We start from the raw sequence: 25,125 nt of genomic DNA, 5'->3' as shown, positions 1-25,125 counted from the left end.
GGTGGCCTAACATTGCCAGCACCGCAGGCTCCACAGCCCCATCATTACCGTTGGAACACGCACCTGGCAACGCAGTGACAGCAAAGCAACTACACGATGCCCTAAGGGAAGGACCAGTCAAACAGCAGGGCTGGGCATCAGCCACCAGCAGCTGATGATGCTGTACCTGGAGGTGCCACAACACTCCAGTAAAACAGGGGAATATCCCACTGCAGGGGCGTGGGAAACGTTCATCTCTTTTCTCCAGGATATAGTGACAGGATCGATGAGAGCTTTAGGGCAGCACCAGGAAAGGTTCAGACTAGATACAAGGAAGCATTTCAAACCCTGGAACAGGCTTCCTCAAGAGGGGCTGATGGCCCACACCTGCCAATGCCCTTAATGATCACATCTAAGTCCTTTGCAGCTGAAATGTTCTATTATTCCAGTGATGATTCTTATGGCCTGCAGTCACGACTTAATGAACACTCCCACTCCAGTGCACAAGTCTTCAGTGGGAGCACTGATGCTGTGGCAAAGAGGCTGGAAAGTAAAAGGCACTTCGGCACAGAAGCTCCTGCAGTTTGCAGTGTCATTCTCCTACATATGTGAACACAGCCCTCCTTGCTGTAATGATATGCAAAGTATTTTAATACTCTCAACTGCTCCTGTCTGCATTTCAGCAGCCCTCTAAAGCCATCCAACCAGGGAAAATGCACTTTTGACACAGTAAGATGAGCACTAAGCTACCAGAGAATCATTTCTTCCCTTTGGTTAAGCACTGTTAATGAAAACAATGGTAAGTCCCTAAATTCATTAGTGCTGAATTTGCTCAGACTACTTCAACCTGAAATACAGGCACTGAATTGCTGATTGTTTTGAATCTAGAATGTACTAGGAACACAGAATATGCAATGTATTGTGTTGGGTATCATGGTCTAGACTCAGGACTATGGAAATTGCCACTCCACTGTGTGCTGGTATTATATAGAGCACAATACATGTACTAATTATACTGTAACTAATAAGCAACAGAATAGCTGCTTATTACCCCTCGAGGCTACCCAAAACCACATGCCAGCAGACTTCATTAAATGAAGAGCCACCTCTGCACTTGGCCCCCCTCAGGGGAGAAACCTCGAGCTGATGAATGATTCCAGGCCCAAAAGCCTATTAACCAGTCTGTAGTCCTGCACCTAACGTTAGGGAGAGTGTGGGTATTACAGATTGAGTAATTAGCTCTGCAAGGTCTCTGGAAAGGTGGCAGTTACCAATGCATTTAATGCAGGCTTGTTTGGGTGATGTCCTTTGTTACAGGAAAGGTGTTTCTGTGCAGTTGGTGGCTGTGTACTTCAAAGAATAAACGTGTTGCAAACTACTAAGCACCTTTCATTACAGGAGGAGCTATCTAGCAAAATCAGCTCTGCACTGGCAGTTACAATTACCTACCTTGAGATAGAGGGAAGGGGTTGAAAAGCTGCTGCAGCTCCAACGTTCTTTATTTACCATTAAGTGCATTTATTCTTTTCACACTGGTCAGGATGTACAAAAAGTGAGGAGAGAAACATTGTGATGCCCATTAAATAGTTTTTATTCTTTAGGACATGAATTGCATTTCCACTTGTTTACAGTAAAGTGCAATGATCTTCATCTCCGCTCCTGTGCACATGGTTCAAGTATTTAAAATGCCCAGAAAATTTTAACATCTTTTAAGTTTTTATTTTTTACAGCAGCTCAGTTATGGAGTTTTAGTCTGGCAAAATAAACCCAGATGTGACTACAGGTTTGGGTCCTTCAAGCTAACCCCCAACCTGGGGATTCCTCCAATACTAACTGCTAGTGGAATGCAGCTCCCAGCATCTTTAGTCTACCTCCTCAATGGTTGGTCCAGAAGAAGCTCCGCCAGATGGAGGAGCTCCACCACCAGGGAATCCACCAGGCATCCCACCAGGCATTCCTCCTGCACTCTGGTACAGCTTGGTGATGATGGGGTTGCAGACCTTCTCCAGCTCTTTCTGCTGGTGTTCAAACTCCTCCTTCTCAGCGGTCTACAGAAGAAGGACAAAAGCTCAGTATCTGTTGCTCACATTATTTGGATCCAGTCTGAAAGTTAACATCACTACCTGGCTTACACATTTGAAGAGACCCACTAACCTAGCCAACAAGAACATTTCTTGCTCTGTCTAGTGATTTACAACTCCCTCAGATCACTCCTGGAGCTTACGCTGCCCTTGCAGCAGGACCTCATTTAAAGTGAGATGAGTATAGACTTTAAAGCTACAGCTGTGCCTGTGTGAATGAGGAGGAATTGAAAGCTGCATGTTTGCAAGCTGCGGTCGCTCAGACATCCAAGGAAGGTACTTGGACCAACACAAGTCTTTCGACTTCTGGTGGAAACTACGAATGGCTTTGGAAACACTTTCATCACAGCAACCAGTTCTCCTCCAGCTTCCCAAGTTTTCTTGGTAGCCCAGTGGAAACACTGACCAAACATGGAATACAACATACCTGGTTCTTGTCCAGCCAGTTGATGATTTCATTGCATTTGTCCAGGATTTTCTGCTTGTCCTCATCAGAGATCTTGCCCTGGAGCTTCTCATCTTCAACAGTAGCTTTCATATTGAATGCGTAAGACTCCAGGGAGTTCTTAGAAGACACTTTGTCACGCTGTTTCTCATCTTCTGCTTTGTATTTCTCTGCTTCCTGAACCATGCGCTCGATGTCTTCCTTGCTCAGCCGGCCTGCACAACACAGAGACATTGGAGATCAGTTTTACAGTCAACCACTGCGAGTAAGAGATTGATTACAGCAGCTTCCCACCCTCAGAAACAGATGGATCCTTACCCTTGTCATTTGTGATCGTGATCTTGTTCTCCTTGCCAGTGCTCTTATCCACAGCAGACACGTTCAGGATGCCATTGGCATCAATATCAAAGGTTACTTCAATCTGAGGTACACCTCTGGGAGCAGGGGGAATACCAGTCAGCTCAAACTTGCCCAGCAAGTTGTTGTCCTTAGTCATGGCACGTTCTCCTTCGTATACCTACCAAGAAAAACCAGCAAATTAAGTTGCAAGTTTTAACCACACATCATCATGATACTGTGTTCTCATGACAATTTTATCCTGAAGTGACATGGTCGCTCAGACATCCAAGGAAGGTACTTGGACCAACACAAGTCTTTCGACTTCTGGTGGAAACTACGAATGGCTTTGGAATCACTTTCATCACAGCAACCAGGTTATTTACTGGCAAACAAACTGCAACACAACACCTCCAGCCCAAAATTTACCTTCTTGAGGCATTGACAAAGGCTTATAATTATGTGAGCATGTTACCAGTTCGCCCCAGTGTTGCTTGCCTACCTGGATCAGCACACCAGGCTGGTTGTCTGAATAAGTGGTGAATGTCTGAGTCTGCTTGGTGGGGATGGTGGTGTTCCGTTTGATCAGGACTGTCATGACACCTCCAGCCGTCTCAATACCAAGAGACAGGGGAGTCACATCCAACAGCAGCAGATCCTGGACATTCTCAGACTTGTCTCCAGACAGAATAGCAGCCTGAACAGCTGGGGGGAGAGAAAACAAGCCATTAAGAGACCCGCAACACATACACTGCCCACCCCAGTTAAGCCAATGGCTCGCTCAGACATCCAAGGAAGGTTTTGGCCATCATTAGTAGACTTCTGGTGGAAACTACGAATGGCTTTGGAACCTGATTCATCATTGCAAGTCAATGTAAGCTTCTTACTGCTTTGAAAAGCTTTCCTAATTCAGGAAGACCTATGGCCTATTCTGGTACTGCTGAGAGACTTTAGTTCAGGTAGTACCAAGCTTAACACCACCATCCAGCAGTTTCAGCACACAGATCATGATCATTTGTCATTACCTGCACCGTAAGCCACAGCTTCATCAGGGTTGATGCTCTTGTTCAGCTCTTTGCCATTGAAGAAATCCTGCAGCAGTTTCTGAATCTTTGGGATACGAGTAGAGCCACCAACCAGCACGATGTCATGGATCTGGGACTTGTCGAGCTTGGCATCCCGCAGAGCCTTCTCCACTGGATCCAGGGTGCCACGGAACAGGTCAGCGTTCAGCTCTTCAAAGCGAGCTCTGGTGATGGATGTGTAGAAGTCAATGCCCTCATAGAGAGAGTCTATTTCAATACTGGCCTGCGTGCTAGAGGACAGAGTACGCTTGGCACGCTCGCACGCGGTGCGGAGGCGACGAACTGCGCGCTTGTTCTCACTGATGTCCTTCTTGTGCTTGCGCTTGAACTCGGCAATGAAGTGGTTCACCATGCGGTTGTCAAAGTCTTCTCCACCCAAGTGGGTGTCACCTGCAGTGGATTTCACCTCGAAGATACCATCTTCAATAGTCAGAATGGACACATCAAAGGTGCCACCTCCAAGGTCGAAGATGAGAACATTCCTTTCAGCACCAACCTGGAAAGAGATCAATTTTCACAATGCAATTCCATTTTCTACCACTAGCTTAGCAAGTTTGCTAGTACATCATAAACAGTCATTGCACTACTACGATACCTTCTTGTCCAGACCATAGGCTATTGCAGCAGCTGTTGGCTCATTGATAATTCGCAGGACATTGAGCCCTGCAATGGTTCCAGCATCTTTTGTAGCCTGACGCTGAGAGTCGTTGAAATAGGCTGGGACAGTCACTACAGCATTGGTGACAGTCTATAAAAGAAGCAAGCAAAGAAGTTATGTAGCTTTACCACTCAGACGTGCACAATTATTACCTTTCAGTGATGTCCTGAACTCACCTTCCCAAGGTAGGCTTCTGCAATTTCCTTCATTTTGGTTAAAACCATGGAAGAAATTTCTTCTGGGTAGAAGCTCTTTGTCTCGCCTTTGTATTCCACCTGCACTTTTGGTCTGCCAGCATCATTCACCACAGTGAAGGGCCAGTGCTTCATATCAGACTGGACAACAGAATCATCAAATCGACGTCCAATCAACCGTTTTGCATCTGGAAAAAGGACAGTTGACCATATTAAAAACGTTCATCCAGAACAGTAATTGTTACTGTCCTGTCAAGACCCAGCTGCCATGTTTCCCCTCCTGGGTATGTACAAGCTTGTCAGCATCATCACACACCCACCACAGAAATGCTACAAGTGCTGCACCATAAACCACAGTGCAGTCTAAGAATCAGACTGAGACAGTCAAGGCCACCTAACACTGAATGCCAAGAACAACCTGCAGTACCAACAGAAGATTAACTGGAAGGCACATACTTTTAGTTATGTTTTCAGTAAATGCTATTAGTAATGCAGTTGTATTATTCAGATTAAAAGACATTTTAATTGCCTATAGGAACACTCTTAACTGTGCTCTCAGTATTTCCTGTAACCAAGGATCATCTACCATCACCCTATTAAGCTTCTGTATGTAAAGTATAGAAATCCTATAGCCTTACCGAACACTGTATTGGTTGGGTTCATTGCAACTTGGTTCTTTGCAGCATCGCCGATTAACCTCTCTGTGTCTGTGAAGGCCACGTAACTTGGCGTGGTCCGGTTACCCTGATCGTTGGCAATGATTTCCACCTTCCCATGTTGGAATACACCAACACAGGAGTAGGTGGTGCCAAGATCGATTCCGACAGCTGGCCCCTTCGACATTTTGTCTGAAATAAAGCGAGAGGGAATTAAAGCTTAGAGTAAGTCAAACTGAAGTGGTTTAGTGCTGTTATCCCATACGTAAATGCATTTAATAGCTCCACCGCTTGGCGTCCGGCCGCCATACTGTCCGAGCGCGACCACGTGATCAACCGCATCACGCAGGACTACGACTCCCATCATGCACCGCGCGATCACGCGGCCTCCCGCGGACATCTTACATGGCGTCCGCGCCGGTCCGTGTGCGCTGGCATAGCCCCAGCACCGCTGCGACCTCTCCCCTCCTTCCGACCGCACAGCCCCGGGCGTGCCCCGCGGGAGGGAACATGGACGCCGAGTCACCTCTGTCTCCCTAAACCCCCCACCCCGCTTTAGGAAATCATGGAACCGAGAATCGAAAAAAAGCCACTACTAGGGCGGTATTTAAGGCAAAAAAAGGGCCAATAACGCAGAAAGCTTTGCAAAACCACTGCCGCGCCGTACGGCAAAGGACAAACCCGACCACAGCAACGCTTTAAACGCGTTCACCCCCAACCCAGCCCCATCCCCGCTGTACGAACGCCTTACGCAGGTCCACCCGCCCTCCCCACACCTCCAGGCCCCGTTACCTGCGCGGCACACACAGGCCCAGGCACCACGGAGAGATACAACCCCGTTACCGCTGCAGCTCAATGAGACCGTTCCGTGCCCGCCCCGCAGCCTTTAATACTAGCTGAGAACCTTCCAGAAGGGCCTGCCCCCTCGCTGAGCTCCAGCCAATCCGCTCGCGTACTCCGCTGCCCTTACCGCCAATGGAACAATGGGCGGGGGGCGGAGCTTCGCGAGCGCGGGAGCCAATGGTAGCCTTCCAGGGGGTGACGACACCGGCGAGCGTAGGCGGCCGGGGGTTCGTTTGCATATTTGGCGCGAGAGGGGGGAGGTGCCTTTGGGGTGGGTTTGGCCAATCGGGTCGCGGGGCTGGTGGGGTCATTTGCATAGAGGGGGCGGGAAGGCGGAGCGGGGCGGCAAAAAATGGTGGCGGTATCCCCATTCCCATCCTTATACTCATCCCCATCCCCATCCCTCTTCCTATTGCACCGAGCGGGTGGGCTCAGTGCCCCCGGACGCTCCGAGCTGCTGTGGGCAGCGTTGTTCCGGTGCAGCGCCGCGCAACGTTGAGCGCAATTAGGGACAGGCAGCTCGAATCCAGGCGGAAAAGAGCCGGAGCAAAGCTGGAGATGCAAAGGGTTTATCCGGGGGCACAGCACTGGGGATCGCCCTCTGCCCCCAGAGGGGTGACGGCGTTTCTCATTCCCATGCTAGCAATTGATTGCCTGTCGCTTCCCGTAGGCTTCCTCCAGCCGCTGCTTCAGTAATCCCTGAATAATCCATAGCGGCAGCATGGATCTTCCTTGTTCTCTTTAAAAAGGCAAAAGGCACCATTCTGTCGTTTCTCCCCCAGCCTTGTTCTCTAATAGGCACAGAAAACCATGTTTGTGGGTTTAGGGCAGCATCAGTTTCCCCACAAAGCAGAATCCATCCTCCAAGCCCTACTTTTTAATCCATCCTAAAGTCTCCTTATCCATAATCGGCGCTAAGGCACTGAACCAAGCTAAGGGACAAGGTGACACATGGTCAGTGCATGCTCTCTCACCATGTGTGACTCCATCAGAATGGAAACGGAGGCTCTGCACGGTGGAAAACTCTCCCTTGTCCTGGGGGGATCAAGTGAGCAGGTGGACACTGCAGACATTGCGCTGGTCTCAGCACCTTAGGCTGAAAGCTGATCAGAGGTCATAAATCCCATAAGGTCAGGCTCCAAGAGGAGTGCTGTTGCTTGCATTAAGTGTTTACACAGTGTAAAACGCTGGGTGGAAAAGTCAAAGGGAGTCGCTGGGAGGAGGGCTATATAAAACCATGCCCTGGGCAGCCTATGGGAGAGTAGGCAGTGGGAAAAAGGGCAAAGGAACTTCTATAACCAGGGGTAAGAACTGCATAGAAAAGCAATTCCGATGCACTCAGGGCTGGCCTTAGACAAAAGCACTCGTGGTAACCGCTTCAAGTCCAATACTGGGGGTACACACACTAACGACTGCTTCAAGTCTAATATTAGAGGCAAGGGGGACACCACACCAACGAATCTCTCCTTTCAGCTTATCCCAAACAAGTGACTGTCCGTGCTCTGTGATACCTTGCTGTGTGCAAGCCTTCACTCAGATACAGCTAGGCATCAATATCTCCTTCATAACAACACTGAGTGACCTCTAATAGTGAACATGACGCAGTTACCCAAGCTGGAAGCCTGTTACCAGACCACTAATGTGCAGATTCTCACTGGGAAGTGCCACCAGGCTCCTGTTGGTGCTCTGACCCATGGGGAGTCACTCCTCTTCTTGCTCTGCCATGCACAGGAACCTGAATCAGGACCTTTGGATGGCAACAGAAAGTATCATTTGGAGTTGGAACTTGGGGGGACAAGGTTAAAGACAGCAGGAGAAGGAAAAGCTCCATAACATAGAACACTAACTGTCGCTCTCTTTTGCCTTGATAGATAAGGGCAGTCAATAGGAGCCCTGAACCCATATCTGACCAGGTACAGCGTGCAGAGCACACTCCACCCCATCCAGAGTAAAGGCTCCCATGCTGCATGGGAGATGCTTCAGGGATGCAGTGCTAACTTGCACTTAATACATCAATACATCACACACCAGGTCCCACGGGAGCCACACTGTTAGCAAGGGATTGCTTTTTGGTTCTGTTATTTGAAGTCATGGGCAGGGTCTCAGCAGGATCTAAAAACAGCACTACCTGCATCTTGAAATGAAATAGTGAATTTACATGTGCAGCCATCCTTCACCCGGCAGACTGATAGCAAGTGAAGGCAGCCTGAAACAACAGTGAGTCAGTGCAGGGAGGAGGGCACTTTGGCAAGTGACTCATTACATTAGAAACTAAAGGCTGTTAACTGAGAGAAAAGTAGTTCATTTCATCAGAAGAATGAAAGTGCTGGACAGTGTCAAGTATTCTATGGGGAGGCTTTTCCATAGTGATCCTATGATGATTGTGTTTTGAAGCTGGTTTAATCTATCAGAGATGAAGCACTGCTTCTCCTTTAAGGGTTTAAAGCAGAATAGGGAAGAGTGGAGATTACCCAAGACATGCTTCCTATTCATTTGTTATTTATACCACACTTGAATCTGCACTTCCCGGTCGGAGTTTGAAAATCACACATATCCAAGGAGATCCCTTCCCTTTCCCACCATGTTCTCCCCCTCTAGTGTCTCAGTACAGACTGATCCAAGTTTAAAATAACCCAAGATTGCCGATGCTGTACAGCAGCATGCAATTGCACAACTCCTCTCAAAACGTTCATTGCCTCAACAGGGTTTTGGGTGCCATCAAGAGCGAGTAAGAGTGTTTCCTCATGAATCAGGGATAGAGAGGAGGACACACCTATGAGACCACTGCGGTTTGTTCTACCTGCTGTGTAATTATGTTGTCATTCTTCCTCCCAGGTTTCCATAAAGAGGATTGCTGATGTTGGGAGACCTCTGTGTAAAACACCCCCGGGGGAAAGGAGGCTGAACCACGGTGAGAGAAACCAACCACAGTCACATTTAGTTCCCCTGCACCTCCCTGACCGGAGATTCCTGTTGGCTTGTTCAAAATGGTTATCTTCAAAATGCTTGGAGAAGGTCTGAACTGCCTGAACACAGCTCTGAGCTGTTCAGGGCTCCATTGTGGTTCAGAGTAAGGCTGCAGTGTGTGGGAATGGGAGGGCAGTATCACCACTTGTATGTGTGCTGTGTCTGAGCTGGCACTGTTTGTCCTATTAGCTTGGAGCATCCTCGTCCTCAGCCAAAATACCTCGTGTGAAGTAGAACTCAAAACACCATTTATTTCAATACACCCAAGGTTTTACATATTTCTTACCATGTCATATAATTTAGAATGAAAAAATACCCAGGAAGAGACCAGCTTCCCACACTTTACCCTTAGAAACTGTATTTTTGACCCCATTCTTTTCATCCTTGGGTCCAGCTTGACAGCATGTACCACACACCACAGAAGATGGAGCATTAGTACAGGTTTAGTTGAGCTGTAGCACTTAAGCTGCAGCACATTTATTTATAAAACAACCAACTGAACAAAAAGAAAATAAAAGAAATAATTGATTCAAAGGAATCAATAATAAATATTTGCTTTCCTCCGAGTTGTTCGGACACAGTACAAGTACACCAATCGTAGCAGGTAGAAGAGATGTAAGCTTAGTCTAGCTGCTGAGAAACAAAAGAAAGCTACATAGCATCGTATGCATTTAATCACACTAGTAATAACTGGTATATGGCAATAAATGCTTTAAGTACACTATTTTACAAAATGGAGTTTGGCTTACAGTTCATTTGCTTCCCTTGTGCAGCTCCTGATCCTATCATCCGGAGCTCAGAAAGTGTCCCTTTGATATGCTCTTGTTCTTGTATTCCCATTGAGTGATGAACATTTCCTCTTGGGCTTCATGCTAGCTCCTGAAGTGCAGAATTGACTGTATTCACCTGTGAGATCAATGATGCGTGGTCTCGAAAGCACCGCAGTGATTTTCTAACCGTGTTTTCTAACCAGGGCCACACACCTTTGTTCCGTAGCAGGAGAAGGCCACGGTACTTTTCCCAACATGGTTTGTATACAGGGCAGTCTGTCCGTGCCTGGATAGTGGGTACATGTATTGCCCGCTTCCCAGCAGGGCTAGGAACAGCTGTGAATGATCCCACACACCAGGGATTGCTTCCAACTACCTTTTCACTGTGGTCCATACACATTCCATCTCATGCAATCAGACAGATAGCTCATGTAACAAAGAGTGACTTCCCTGCTCCAGGAGAGATGGTGACCAGGAGAGGGCTGCCACTGCTGATCTGTCCTGCAGCCTGTTCCCATAGGAAAGAGACTGCCAGGAGCAGGCTGGGCGAATCCTAGCCGGCAGCAAGTGGCCTTCAGGCTGCAGTCACTAATTGCAAGTGACTCAAAGCTAACCTACAGCATTTTGGTATTCAAACTGTAACCAGCTCAAGTGTTACCCTTATTTTGTGCTAATAAGCTTCTGGTTGCTCTGGCATGTTACTGAGGAAAGCACTCCTGGTTTTATATGCATAGAATAGAATAAGTATCCTCAGATGCAACTCAGGTAACATTAAGCACAATAAAGCAACCGTACAAGAAGCCACAAACTACTTCAGCAGTCCTGCTCATTGTCTTTGGGATTTTCCCAGCTTTGGAGTACCTTATAAGCACTTGGGGTTCTTAAAACCTTCAAGGTCCAGGAAGAGAGCAACTGCAGAGATTGGTCCTGTTTGATTCTGGGGTAGAAGAACAAGTGGAATTCTTGTACATGTGATGGAAATGAGTGGCTGCTCTCAGGAAAAGAAGTTCTCAGATAGTATAGAGCAGGTTTGAAAACTGTTTCCCATACAGAAATAGCCAAAGCAGGGCCTGGCTTTGATCACATTGTCTAAGAGCTCAAGCAAAGATAGAATTCTGGCTCTCTGTCTGGAAAGGAGGTTAATTATACTTCCTGGAGTGAAAGAATTACACGTGTGGTTCTTCTGTGCTGAGCCATCTCTGGGAGACTCATTCCACATACTAGAGAAAACCTCCTCCCCCCCCCCCCCCTTAAATGAAGATTAAACGACCCCAAACCTTTTCTTAATAGCAAATCATCAGTCCGGGAATACAAGAATCTAGAACCTACAAGCTCAGTGGCTGGTGTGTAGCAGTGGCCAGAGCCAAGTCCTTCAGAGGAAAATATATATGACAAAAGTATGCATCTGCCTCCAGGGGAAGCCTGTGCCTATCTCCCATCATTACCTATTGGCCTTCAACTGGACTTGTAAGACTTTGTATTCCTTGGTATGTAAATGGCGTTTGGTGTGTAAATGGGACAATGCACATGAATATGTTCTAATGGAAGCAGCATTGTGCTCGTTTACTTGTCCCTGGTGTGTTTTCCTCACGATGTGCTCTGTCACTCCATCCTTCAGTCTTACCTGGATGCCTGAAGGTCAGCTCAAGTATGTTGTTTGTTCAGTCCGGGGAAGAGCTCTCTGTAAGGCTTCTACAGCGTGGCTCGACCCCGAACTGGTGAATTCACAGCCTGGCAATAGCAAAGATAGCTTCCAAATGCTTCATCCAGGCTTTTCGGTAGATTAGTGGCCCTCACTTGGAGGTACCACCTTCATTCTGGATTCAGTGCCTGATTCTCATCACGCTAAGGCTCATTTGTCACAGGTACCACTCCAGTGGCAGTGGAGTTAACTGTGGCTTTGCAGTGCTGACCATACAAGCAGAGTCAGGCTCTTGACCGTATCTCTCTGGGTGCATTGTACGTTTATTTGGCAATTATAGCACCTCTGTTGCTTTGACATAAAGGGTCCTTTCACTGTAGTGCAGAAGTTAGTTCAGACACATGCCTTAACGCTGCATTTCTTGATTGTTTTGAGTGATCCTTTCATTTCCACTCCAGAAGTGCTTCAGTAGAAGACTGAGTACAGAAGACATGGAGTGCCTGTCAGTCTGCTTTGAGGTTGAGAGGGTGCCCCAAAATCTTCAGGTGAGAAAGTTCTCCACAAGAGACTTTCCCACAAAAACCTCTCTGGAATATTTTGCATCTTTATGTGTCTGTTGATCCCTTTTATAGAGCCCTGAGGTTTGGCTTCACTTCCTTTGTACAGTGCTTCGCTGTTGTAGTTTTTAAATGCTCGGTGGTGTATTTCCAACAGAGGTAACTTAAAAAGAAGGCTCCTTTTCCCCTCAAATGTATCTTTCTTCAGAAAATAATTCTGTATCAGAACCTCAGTGCTGGAAGATGTAAGAAAGAGTGGAGTGTGAGGGCTCCCTGTGGTGTGAATGATCACAAGTGATTAGAGTTAAGCTGACCAGGAGGATAACTAGCTAACCTAACAATTCCTATGTGGCTGGTGGTATGTGAAGTGTTTCTGGACAGCAGGAGTCTCCAGACAGCTGGTGGGCGGTCACACTGTCTGGAACGCTCGGCTTTGGGCTGGCACCATGACCAGCGTGGCTCCCATCTTCATCAGGTTGGTGTAGTCGACTTTCTTGGGCTCAGTTTCTTTCCCTTCCGCCTCCCTCCGGCTGTACTGGGGAGGAGTTAGGTGGGGAGTAGCTTCCGTCGACAAAGTCCGTTGGCTGCGGGAGGCACTGTTGGCTGTCGACCTGGTTGAGGAGGAGCCTGAGCGTGAGCTCCTGGAACCAGAGGAGGAGGAGCTGGGCTTGACCAGATGGGCCTTGGGTGCCTCTGCATCTTCTCTGCAATCAAACAGACAACAGGGCTCAGATACCATGAGAACACTGAAGACATTCTACCAGACTGAACTGCTGCTGCAATAAGTTGCTTATTGAAGCTGCACATCACCAGGACATGCTTGTCCAGCAGTTTAAGCACGGTACAGGGGTTTCCAAGTTCTGTGCTATGCAACTTTTTGGACTAAATTCCTTATTGTTCTGTGGAACTATTGATCATACGGATTTAGAATAGATGCTGCACACACCTGGCTCTTTGTGTGCAGCTTTGAGGACTGTGGAACGAATGCCAGGTGTCAGTGCAAACAGTTCAGATGGAGCTGTCCGCTCTGTAATCCTTACTTATAATGACAAATGGCTGAGGTGGGAATGAGACCGGTTCTTCTAGTTAAACAAAAAGAAACGTGGGTAGTAAGAGAAGTGCAAGAACTGGGCCCAGAGAGACAGAGAAGGTAACAGCTGTGAACAGAAAGGGGACATAAAAGGCTGAAGCTCAGAGATTTGAAAGCAAAGAGAACAGGAAGAAGGGAAGGGAAGAAACCAGCAGACACTACTTCCTTGCTAGCAGTCTGACACCTGGCTGAGTAATCAGCGACTCAGTGATTACAGATGCCTAACGGTACATGGATGTTGTATGACAGCGTGCACTTTTACAGATAGAAGGATGGAACAAGGCAAAGGGGTTCTTCCAGGGTACGAACAGCTAAAAGTCATTCCTGGAAGTGTCTTTATCCGGGGCTTGCTTTCCTGAGGAGTTCAGGCTCAATTGGCTGGTGACCAGTCTCTGCTCAGGGGAGGTGAGCAGCAGACCTCACACGCATGCACCAGATGAATTCAAAGAACATGCATCAGCATTCTTGGTACACCCACTCTGGGTGAGGCTTCTCAGCTCTGCACACAGGGGAGCTAAATCCAGAAGCACAGTTGTTCAGAAGACTCAAGGAGGACCTCCCTGCTCATAGCATTCCCTACAGGAATTGCCATTGAAAAGGCAAAAGCAAGCAAACAAACCAACCACCTCTCAAAACCACATTCCAGTTGGTTGAATTTAAGTACTGGAGAGGATTATGCAAATGCTTTCAGACTGATGAAATGGCAAGTGTGAGACAGAATATTTTGTTGAGTTTTATGCTAATGTGTCCTGGGAAGAGGGAAAAAAGAGATTTCCATCTACCTAATTTTCTGGAATTTCTTCCCAAAGTTTCTCACAGTCAAGAAATGTGTCACTAATGTTTTAGGGAGGCTTTAAAAGCTTTTTAGACCAACCTTTTAATGCACTTAACACCCAGGTTACTTAAAACTGTAGTGGAAAGATGTGTGAAACCTAAAGAAGAGAGGGTGGGAGATGGGGGATTAAATCAAATTACCTGATTTCATTTGGTGCTTCCTCTTCCTCATATCTCTTCTTTTCTTTCCTCCTTATCGTCAGCCTGACGGCCAGGAGGAGGAGGGAAAGACCCACCACCACACCACAAACTGCTCCTGCGATCATGCCGATGTTTTGTGCATCTGCGGTCCAGAAACAAGTGTGTTAGCTGGTAAACTCTCACTAGGGTCATACGGTCAGGTTCTAGTCCATAACGCAGCTGGGTATAAATCAGAGCAGAACGTATTAGTCTATTTATTTAGGTGTGTCTCCACACTGAGGTTGAACCAGTTCATCTTCAGGCATTGTTTCTAAAGCAGAGCTAACACTGGTAAAGGTATTCACCTCTGGAAGGGTGGGATCACAAGTGCTTTGCCTTTAGCTATGAGTGAGAATGGAAGGAGAGAAAAAGAGAGTTCTCCAAGGAATAATTCCCTCATGAGAGCACAGAACCACAGGCAGCACAACTCTTATGTGAAACAAGGCACCGAGCAGTTCCCAAGAGAAAGAGTGTTTGAACTGCAAATGTTTCCCCATGGAGATTTTGCTTTTCCTCCAACTCACCCTGAAGTTATTGCAATACACTGGAAGAATGAATTATTGAGTTGGGGGGGGAAGTGAACTGAGGGTGTAGAGGGGAAGGAGGAAAGGAGAACCACACTGTGCAAGGTGTTTTTCATTCATCATAACAGAGTTAAGGAGGGAATGCTTCCTAGCATATATGGGCCCTTAGCTGATGCTTTATGACAACTTCTTTTGATAAGAGCAGTTAGGCTGGGTTGGTTTAAAGTTGTTTCCTTAAGGCTTGTCCCTATGGAGGGTTTAGCAAACCAAAGCAAGGTTTTAAGCCAATTCAGTTCAATTGGCATAAAAGCTGCCTGGATGCTTTTACTTCAGATGCCTGAGGCAGATGGGCTTTCTCTTTGCTACATGACCATATTCCAATTATTTCAGGCCTGGCTGGGCAGCAAGATTCCAAAGCTATGGAATCTCCAAGAGCCTTCTCTATTAGCAGGCTTTTGTTACAGCAGTTCCAGCTCTTGCTGATCTCCCCTGAGGGCTGCACATGAAAACCTGCTGAACTATTGTTTGGATGTGTCCTCAGTGTGGTGCTAAACTCCACCCTTTTCCTTACCTAGACATGGGCACACCCTCGATGGGGTTAACCAGGTAAAACAGTGATTTTAATCTCTGTTGTTCAGGACAGAGTTTATTAAATCTGGATTGAAACCAGATTATGTCCAAAGTTGCTTTTTATTCTGCACGTTACTTCATGTCAGCCTTTCGACACTTTACTGTCCTAAGTGCAACAGATATGTCGTTTGGAATTGGAACAATGGAATATTCACACAGAGGGTGGATACTGGAGAGTAATCTCATGCAATCACTCCAGCCAGAAGTACCTTAAAATCTAGGGGCTCTGGAACCTCTCACTCACTGGTTTTCCCTTCATATTTCATTAGTCATTCAGAAACCCTAAATTTCTAACAGACCAAACCATGTGAGCCCAAATGATGTATTTACCACTTTAGGTTATACAGAGGACTGTCTGCAAACTAAAAATGCAATGAATGAGAACAGCTTCATGTGGTTGAACTATGAAAGGGCAAAGGTGTGGCAAGTTCACCAGGCAAGATGGGACAGATGTGAAGCAGCACTGCTCATACAGTGATGCAAATACTAGTTATGTGCCAACACTTACGCTGCACTGTCACCTGAACAACACAGGTTTCTTGTCCAGCCTCATTGGTGGCAATGCATTGGTATAACCCTGTGCTCATCTGTGTAAGATTCTTCAGTAGGACTTGCCCAGGATTAGAAATGTCTGAAACAGGAAAAACAACACTGGGATTAATAAAGAAAACGACTAGGAAAGCTTAACAGAAGCACAGATTGAGCTTCCAGTTCAAATCAGTTTAAGAACAATCAGTGATGCCTCACAAATGATCATTTGTCAGCCTTCAGCAGAACACTGAAACTCCTACATGCACTTCCTTGTCCAGCTGCAGTAGCGAGATCCCTGCCATATCATTGCTCTCACTGCCACCAAGGGATCCCCATTTAAAAAGCAGGCATGTGACTGTACACGAGCACGTACATGTGGGTGGTTGGGTGGCTTTGAGTGTACCGAGAGCCCTAAGAGGAAGTGATCTGACTTACTGACTCTCGATGTAGGTGGGAGATGCTCAGCTCTGTCTTCCTCATTTATGCGCTGCCATCGGTAGGAGATGGGTGCAGTGCCAGAAGCAGAGCGGCACTGCAAGGACAGTTCCTTGCCTTCCAACAGCTCCCCTTCTAGCCAGCACTTGGGCTTGGAAGGCTTTTCTAGAGGGGACAGAAGACAAGGCATGCAAATACGTCACGCTGTTTCCGTAGTGGAAAGCCTTTCTTTGGCAAAGTACGTCACTTAAGCAGCTTCTCTGGAATGCATTAAGGAATTACATCGCTGCTGTTTGTTAGGGGACTTCAGCTGCAACTGTGTGCAACTTCATAGTCTAAGAAGTAAAGCTGGCTGGCTCAGATATAGAAGTGACATACATATTCCATATATTCCTTATAATACTCTGGGGTGGTTTGCCTCATGGATACTTGCCTCAGTGGAGCTGTATCATTGTGCTCCTATTCTAGGTACTATTTAGAGAATATCCTTTCCCTCCCCCTACTTCTCCGTTTCTTCCTTCTCCCCACAGCGTTTGGCAGGCCACAGCACTTCTTCCACAGGAAACGCTAACCCCAGCAGCTTATTTGTCACCTCCACTGGCTTGGATCAGTTTGGGGTCCTGGGACATGAACCCAGAGTCTTCAGCAGGAGATCTGTATCACCAGCTAAGCTAGAATATCAGCTTGATCATAGATGGTCAGCAGATGAGGTCATGGAGATAATTCGGTAAGAACAGTTCATATGATTTTGAAGGCAATTACACTTGCTCAAAACAGTTCTTTAGGCTCTTCCCGTGCCAAAAAATGCAAAGGCAGACATGGAGCTGGACCGTGGAACCTGATCATGACACATCTTTGTGTATTTATACCCTGCTGAAATAAATCTCTGCCCAGGAAATGAGGCTAGCGATTTTTCTTCCTTGGCAGAGCAATGAAATGTGCTTACCTACAACCTTCAGGGTGATGCGAGCCCATTCGTACTGCCCAGCATTCTTAACCTTACAAATGTACTTCCCCGCATCGCTGGACTGCAGGGATATGATTTGTAAGGATGCATCTCCAGCGAGGAAGTTGGATGTGAAGGAAACGCGCCCTTTCTGTTCCTCATTCAGGTCATCATAAACGCGGCCCCCAGAGTAAGTGATCACCTGAGGAACAGAGACAGTCACTGCTGTGTCTGTGTGTCACATATACAACCAGTTGTAATCTTACATTCACACAGACGACAAATCAGTGCGTGTCCATGAGCTGCAGACTAAGGTTCTGCATGGTGAAGAACCATTGCTAAGGGTCATGTAGGAAGCCTGTGACAGGCTGGAAAAGCAAAGCTGCATTTCAAGTCTGAGATTGATGTATAAACTGCATTTATGCTAGAGATTTATGTTGGAGCATTTATACTGGTGTCAAAATAGATATCAGCACGTGTCACAGCTATGAAAACAGGCTTTAGTCTTGGCTGGTTTTGGCTAGCTAATTTAAGTTACTGCAGACCTGATTTTTGTAGGTATTAAACTCTTATGTTTTTTTTTCCTGGAAGCAGGGTTTCAAAAAACTGAGCCTTAAATTCCAAGGTCATATATGAAAACCTGAAGGGCGATCCTGAAGTTTATCCAATGATAAGTGATTATAAAGCAGTGTTAAAACAAACTTGATTGTGACACGATGCAGCGTATGTGAATATCAAACAAGTTTTACACGCTATAAATCTCTCAAACCTGCTGTGTTTTCTAATGCTACTTCATCAGAGCAACCTGCAAAGATCATCACAGAAATCACTTTAAATCGATGGCTGCTATTGATGGCAATGCAGAAAGAAGATGGTTTTCCCAGCGGATGCTGAACCTACCGCTTTCTGTACTGTTTCGGAGATGTGCAGCAGCCACTCAATATCCAGGCTGCCTTGCTCCAGGAGCCCCAGGCGGTGGTGACAGGGCAAAGTCACGTTCTCTTCAGCCACTCTCTTGAATTCAGTCTGAGCCTTGGACAGCCAAACAGAGCAGGAAGCTGAAAGACAGTGGTCAGAGGCCGGGATTAACCATGCAGCTCTGCACTGACAAGCGTTGCTAGCGTAGGTTTAGCTGGATCCTTCCTCATTTGCTTCGTAGAAAACCCAACAGCTTAGCTTCCTGGACAGATTGCAGCTGATTAAAGGGGACATCTATAGATACACAGGCAGGCAGTTTCACACTAATATTTAAGCATGAAGAACAGATGGCTTCACACTCCAGAGCTGTCAATGCAAAAGTCGCACCCACCTCCTCCATGCACTCAAAATTTCACATAACTTCCTTGGTTTTGCCTTCACCTTTTATTACCTTATTTCATAAGCAGTATTTCCACCCAGAAGACCTTCAGAGCCCATGGTTTTATTCCCATGGTCAATCTGATAAGGCTTGGAGCCCCTTTCACTTCCCTAGGATGCTGTTCATTGCATGCATTTCAGCACTGGAAATAAGAGCCCAGGCTGGGAACAAGAGTGGTGAGATTAAGAAAAGCACGATACAAGTAGGCCAGTGAAGTGTCTTTGAATAGCATCACCAAAAAAAAAAAAAACCAACCCGGAACTTGTCAAAAACGGTTTGTCAGGGTTTAAAATTGCGAGGAAAAAAGGGAGAAATTGCCAATCTGAAACACTAGAGGGAAGCAAAGCCTTTGAAATGTTCGCCACGAGCACCCAAAAAGCACGTTTCCTCCCTAAATGCTGAACCAGAAGACAGGGCGCACGCTGGTTAACCAGCGCTGCTTTAGTCATTGTGAAACTCAGTTTCTTTCTGTACTGCATCCCTGCTAAAACTGACCAAAATCAGGGACTGACCCTTCGCTTTGCCCATCTCCAATTTGAGACCACACTTACACTCAGTTAAAACTGACCCAAAGGACGAGAGGTATGGGAAATTAAAGGCATTTAGGACAGGGATCCCCCAGGTCTGCTATAACACCAAATACATTTTCCAACCGGGTTTCCACAGGGATTTCTGGGGCACAAACGCCACGTGTCTGCTGTGTATGAATCTTCAGAGCGCAGTTGGGTTGTTCTTAAGTTTTGCTGTGCAAAAAGGAAGCCTAAAACCACTTCCCCCTCCGTGGAATGAAGCGAGATGAACTATCTTGCTCTTGGACTATGAACCTGATGAACACTGGGAGAGCTGGCAGCACTAGGGAGTCACATGTGTGACTGAACACACAATGCTGTGATTACATAGCAAGATTACCAGCAAGAGCATAAGCAGCTCTGCTTACATAGGCTGATTTGCTCGTACACTTGTAGTTAAACAGTGAAGGTTCATGGGGGGATGAACAATTACATTTAACACAACAGTTCCTCAGCTTTTTCTGCTTCTTCAGGACTAGCTTTGTTATAGAAGATACAGTCTGCTCCTGCTCCCAATCAGATCTGAGTTAACATGACCACCCTTCAGCTCCTAAGCTTCTAATATGTAATCAATACTTGGAAGCACTTCTATGGAAGTTATCACTGCTATGTGCACACACGCATATAAAACACTTAGGTGGAGTTCTGCAAAGGATTTAGTTGTCCTCTACTCCAACTGCGCAAGTTGGTGAGAGTGAAAGCTTTGCAGCCACATTAGCTGCTTTCTTTAAAGGGAAAACTAATGCAGTTTAGGCCTGGATTCACTAGTCTCAAAGCTCCATCTGCCAAATACAATTATACATTCTGCCTAGGATGAGCGCCTGCTTTCTTCCACAGCCCACTTTGCTGCAGGCTGCCTTCATTAACATGCTGACACTCGCTACATGGCTGATCAATAAGTTTAATTTAAGCACCTCAGACGTGAGCATTCCCAGCCCATTTGCAGCGCTTTCAAAGCCCTGTGCCCGCAGAGAACTGAGGTTTTGTGGTGTTCTACATTTTAAAGTGTAATTTTACATTAAAAGCTTTGATCATGATTAGGAATCACCTTGTGGGAGTATAACAAGCATCATTTTCTTTCCTGTCTGGCTTGGATAGACTGGGTTTATGGACAGACTGTTTTTAGGAGAGCTCTCGCCTTGGTCTGGTTCTTGTTACCCCCAGCAAATAAGCTCTGGGTTTGAGCCCTCTGCCTATAAAATAACCTTCTCAATGGAAGTAAGATGAGGGAGACATCCAGGGATTGGTTTTCCAAAGGTAGATGCAATCAGAGATAATTAGGAGCTGGCTCCCCTTTGAACCAATAACCAGATTGTCACACGCGTTGCATACTTTCCCAAGACATGCCTGACTATAAAAGCCCATACATGCCCCTTTTGTCCTTATTAGACCTTTAATAAAGGCCACAAAATCAGAAAGAAGTCAAAGTTCTGCAGGGTTCTAAACAGGACCTTCTATCTATTTTAGCTTTAGGGATGTGCTGGAATTTACAATATATGCCTCAGAAAAGAGAAAGAATCAGAAAGCACATCCAAGTCCCCCCTAGGTTAATTTAAATGCCTTATTATTCACTGAAGAGTAAAAGCCCTTTAAAATTCTCTTGTGTTTGTGTAGATGAGAAATAAGATTTTTCTCAGAGTGTTTTTACCGTTTATTACCCCCTTCAGTTTAAGTTTCATTCATATGAGTACTAAAGGAGTTCGGCTGACAGCAGCAACCACCTCCATGTGTTGGCCGGTATCTGGCAAAGCTTGCTCTTGGGTGCATAACCGGCTCCATCTCTTTCCACACGAGGGCAGATCCTACCCAGACGAATGCCTGGGGACCGGCTCCAGCAGACAATAGATGGTTTTCCCACAAGTGGGATCCAAGAGCCTCGCTCACTAATGCCACATGTATGCAGGCTCCACAGTTCTTTACCCCAAAACGCCTCTTTCCCTTCCACATCCTGTGCGCAGCAGTTGATGCTGCAAAGAGCAGCACTTGAACTGCTTCGCTCAGCTTTACTCGGGCCTTCCTCAGCCTGCAGCTCGTGGCTTCAGGAGCCTGCTTTGTTTTCCCAGCGGAGCAGGCACACTAAGCTTATTGCAACTGCAGCATTTTGAAAGCACTGGCCCTGGGTCTGAGAGGAATAAACGCACACAGCAGCAGGCTCGCTGACACACCACAGCCAACCCCGCTCTGTACTTGGGGCGAAGAGACCATTGTAACATGTTTAAGTGTTCGCTCTATTGTTCAGAAGACAATAACTCACCCAACACCCTGCAGAGAAGGGACAGAGATTATTGTTTTCCATCCCTCACTGGTGTTTTAAGTATCCAAGAAACAGCAAAACAAGCATTTCAAACAATACCAACAGCTAGTACACCAAAACAGACAGTACTCGAACAGCATGAGCACAGATATACTAGAGGAAGGGCACGGATTGAGCCAGGGCACACAAAGGGATTTTTTGCCCCTCTCAAGAACAGGCCATAACAGATTTTAGACAACAGAATGTGGAATACTCTGCGTCTTTCTCATGCAAAGGTGTCACTCAAGGTACTTCCTAGAACCATTTCAACATTAACAGCCTCCTGATTTCAGATGTGTATTGCAAGAGTCAGCCTTTTGAAATGGATGTAGAAGGAAGGAGCCCTGCCTGTGCAATGCAGCAAGTGCTGAGCAGATTGGGACTGTGGATCTGGCCTTACCACATATTACCATCCATTCAAAGTAGTATGAATGAATGTCTGAATCCTTAACGTGATCACCCATGCTTTCGCATCCAGATTGGGAAGCTCAGTTTATTGTCATGCCCATCCAATATGTATATGTATACGCACAAATGTACATATATACCAACATGAAATATACATAGGCATACAAGCAGAATCAAAGTGAAAATGAATGCTTTGCTGACATTTTTATTTGTAGGCAAATTCATGTGCTAAAAGCTAAAGAGCTGCCAGATTTAAATCTTTCGTTAGGTTCAGAACAAGGTTTGAATTAGGAAGCAATGCTAAATATAGATTATACTGTTTAAAAAGTCATAAGTGGTGCTCTATCACTTAACTGCTGGAATTAGGAAGAGCCTAGAAAAGATTCAGAGAACCAAAGATACAAGATACTATACTAACTTCATTTAAAGATGTGACTGTCCAAAATGGGTCTTGAGACACTTCAGTTTCAAGAACATCTGTGAAGTGAAATCTTTAGCTACACTTTCTGTAGCTTATTTTGGCTCTTTAACCAAAGATGACAGTTGCAACAGGCTATTCCAAGCACTGATGGCCAATGAAGAGACATTACACAAATGCAACCTGTAATTTTCCTGCAGCTTGAGACATCCTGTACTAGCACCAAAGGGAAACAACTCGGGAAAGAAATCAGCTGCCGAGGAAAACCTCCTTCCATACAACAGCAAAAGCAGGAATTTCAGTGATATCCACCCACATACAGTTCATGGCACTGTCTGGATGATTTCCATGTCACCTGTGATAGGTGCCCTATCTGCTTTTGTTCATTAATATCAAAGTGCTCCCTGGGTGCAGGTGTGATGGGAACAGCGAATGGCCGCTGTTGTCAAGACACATCATATCTTGTCTGAAAGGAGAACAGTCCCCTACAGACAAGTTCTCAAGTGTAACCATCATTGTGGTCTCATTTTGAGTCCTTCTTGGAATACTTTTAACACATTACTTTCACATCAGTGCGATTCCACTATGTGAAAATGGGGTCCTTCTGAGAAGGGCTTAAACAGTTTAAATGAGCCCAAAGAGAGTAAATACTCAGAGAATTATTCAGGCTTGGAGTGTTCCTTTAACTGCACATTTGACTTGCTTCATCTTCTGCTAAAAAGCATTCATTCCCCTCAAGTATTTGAAAACAGCATGTCTATATTAGATAGAGACAAGAATAATCTGTTGGAGAGTTAAGAACCAAGCAGCCCAGGACACTCTGTGGTGTCGCAACTTAGAACCACTCCTTCCTGCCAGGAATTTGAGACATTTCACATCTGTTGGGGTTTGGTTGCGCTCCAGCCTTGAGGGAAGTTTACTGAGCTTCCTTATGGAAGACCAAAAGCCTGCCCCAAGCACACTGTCCAGTGGTTATTACAGTGATACTAAGCAAAATATAAGCATTTTTAATGAGGAAATATGCAATTCAACATGCTGAAATAGGAGGTTGACATACTTTTGTGGACAGAGAATTACACTGAGTGAAACTTCGGGATGCTTCAATGACTCGGAAGCTCAAGTCAGCTAAAGACACTAAAGGCACTAGTTCTACAGTTAAATATTTAAAGCTCAGTAGGCCTCAAAATTAAGCTATTAAGAAACCAAACATTCCCTCCATCATTACTGTTCAGTAATGATGACAGACACATGCACATTAAGGCTTTTATCTCCCCTTTCACTCTGTTCCCCAGTCTCCAATGCGGATAAACAAAGACAGCGGCTAGCTATGTTGGTTTATTCCAGAACTGTAAGGAGAACTCAAGAGGTCGCCACCCCCAGACCACACTAGCCTGAAGAGCCCCAGCTAGCCCTTATGCTGACAGCATTTTAAGCCAAAACAAACATGAAATGGTGTCTCCTTACAGACAGCTCTTCTGCGTTCTTTGCACAAGGGAGGAGGAATGGGGGTGGCTCGAGTCTCCTAAGGATAATTAACTCAGCCAGGCCTGCCCTCTGGGACATCTGCTTTCTGTGTTCCTTGGCTGGCAGAGACAGAAAGGCCAAATGTCACCTTCTCCCGAGAGCTTGAGTGCTCCAAGTGACCAAGACCTGGCCCCCAGCACACGCTGCCTGCAGCCTGCTCCCCTCCGCCTCCCTTTGATTTGAGGAATGTGGTTGTGAAGCAAAAGCATCTCAAATAAGAAACATGTGAGCTAGCAGTCAGCTCCCACAGGAACAGGCTGGCTGTGCTCAAATCAAGAGGGCAGCCTATCCCCATCCGTGCGCACATAGCGTTGCAGAGGTTCTCTAATGGGAAACACATGTGCGTGGGGCTGAGGTTTGAGGAGGCTGGTGAAACAGAAAGCAAAGGGGAAGAGTCCTGCATGCTTCTGGGTTTCCAAATGGTGACGTGAGGCGTTTGGAATTGCAGCTGTAGATGAGTTAGGAAGGCCCAAGGAGAGCAGAAAACTCATTTCACAAAGCAAAGCATCCGAGTTTTAGATTTGCAGCAAGCAAGCAAGAGTGCAGGAGAGGGCTAGAATTTGGCTGGTGATACACAGGCTTCTACCAACAAAAACATCAACAGCTGCAGAAGCATGGGCACCAATCCTTCCCCAGGCAGGCCAGGATGAAGCAGGGAAGTGATCTCTGGGATAGCTGTTACCAGCACAGCAGCAGTGCACATGAGTGTTTAAATGCACAATGTCTTCACACTGCACGTAGGTACACATGCAGTGGTCCATCCAGTGCAGATCCATGTCTCACAAGCAGCCCCAGCAGCAATGATGTAGTATTCCCTGGGCAAAACTCAGTGTTTCTCTATTAGAGATAGATGAAAGACTGATCCTGCAGTACCCAGCAGCCACATGCAACCTAAGGGTCTTACCTCTACATTCCTAGAATCAAGCAGCCAAATTCTGCCCCTGAAAACACCATTAGGAACTTTGTCTATGTACTGTTGCTCTCCTTTTTCTCAGTGCATTTTCAAATCAGGTGCAAGTAGGAGATTCTGGGTTTACATCCCTGGAGACCAGCGAACAGAAGACAAGGCATCAGAACTGCATCTTCCTATTTAATGGTTCACAGAGTGTGTGTACAGAGGGATGTGTGAAATTCCTTAGCCTTTAATCCAGGCATTTGTATCAGTAAGATGGT

At 46.2% G+C, this 25,125-nt stretch overlaps 2 protein-coding genes and 3 non-coding genes across 5 annotated transcripts in view; all 5 read right to left on the bottom strand.

Annotated features, from left to right (window-relative positions):
* Positions 1 to 1,546: 1,546 nt before the first annotated feature.
* On the bottom strand, positions 1,547 to 6,395 carry HSPA8 (heat shock protein family A (Hsp70) member 8). The gene is made up of 9 exons (XM_062608813.1): positions 6,227 to 6,395; positions 5,417 to 5,626; positions 4,761 to 4,966; positions 4,522 to 4,674; positions 3,867 to 4,422; positions 3,344 to 3,546; positions 2,824 to 3,022; positions 2,488 to 2,720; positions 1,547 to 2,027 (listed from the first exon to the last, which is right to left on the bottom strand). The coding sequence occupies exons 2-9, from the start codon at positions 5,619 to 5,621 to the stop codon at positions 1,842 to 1,844; spliced, it is 1,941 nt and encodes a 646-aa protein (XP_062464797.1). The 5' UTR covers positions 5,622 to 5,626; positions 6,227 to 6,395; the 3' UTR covers positions 1,547 to 1,841.
* Positions 2,316 to 2,412, bottom strand: LOC134158665 (small nucleolar RNA SNORD14). The gene has a single exon (XR_009962848.1). It is a non-coding gene; the product is annotated as a small nucleolar RNA SNORD14 (small nucleolar RNA).
* On the bottom strand, positions 3,118 to 3,214 carry LOC134158667 (small nucleolar RNA SNORD14). The gene has a single exon (XR_009962850.1). It is a non-coding gene; the product is annotated as a small nucleolar RNA SNORD14 (small nucleolar RNA).
* On the bottom strand, positions 3,619 to 3,709 carry LOC134158666 (small nucleolar RNA SNORD14). The gene has a single exon (XR_009962849.1). It is a non-coding gene; the product is annotated as a small nucleolar RNA SNORD14 (small nucleolar RNA).
* Positions 6,396 to 12,208: 5,813 nt separating the features above from the next.
* Positions 12,209 to 25,125, bottom strand: part of CLMP (CXADR like membrane protein) — a 34,503-nt gene continuing 21,586 nt past the window's right edge. The window contains exons 2-7 of the mRNA XM_062608812.1: positions 18,284 to 18,441; positions 17,384 to 17,585; positions 16,438 to 16,602; positions 15,980 to 16,102; positions 14,279 to 14,420; positions 12,209 to 12,917 (exon numbers count right to left, since the gene is read on the bottom strand). Of these exons, the coding sequence (XP_062464796.1) occupies positions 12,623 to 12,917; positions 14,279 to 14,420; positions 15,980 to 16,102; positions 16,438 to 16,602; positions 17,384 to 17,585; positions 18,284 to 18,441 (1,085 nt within the window). The 3' untranslated portion in view covers positions 12,209 to 12,622. The remainder of the gene's footprint in view (positions 12,918 to 14,278; positions 14,421 to 15,979; positions 16,103 to 16,437; positions 16,603 to 17,383; positions 17,586 to 18,283; positions 18,442 to 25,125) is intronic.

The sequence above is a fragment of the Pezoporus occidentalis genome, unplaced genomic scaffold (genome assembly GCF_034315485.1).
Source record: "Pezoporus occidentalis ecotype Australia unplaced genomic scaffold, CSIRO_AGI_Poc_V1 ctg130, whole genome shotgun sequence".
Lineage (NCBI taxonomy): Eukaryota > Metazoa > Chordata > Aves > Psittaciformes > Psittacidae > Pezoporus > Pezoporus occidentalis.
The sequence above is the reverse complement of the archived record's forward strand: the minus strand, read 5'-3'. Positions and strand labels throughout refer to the sequence as shown.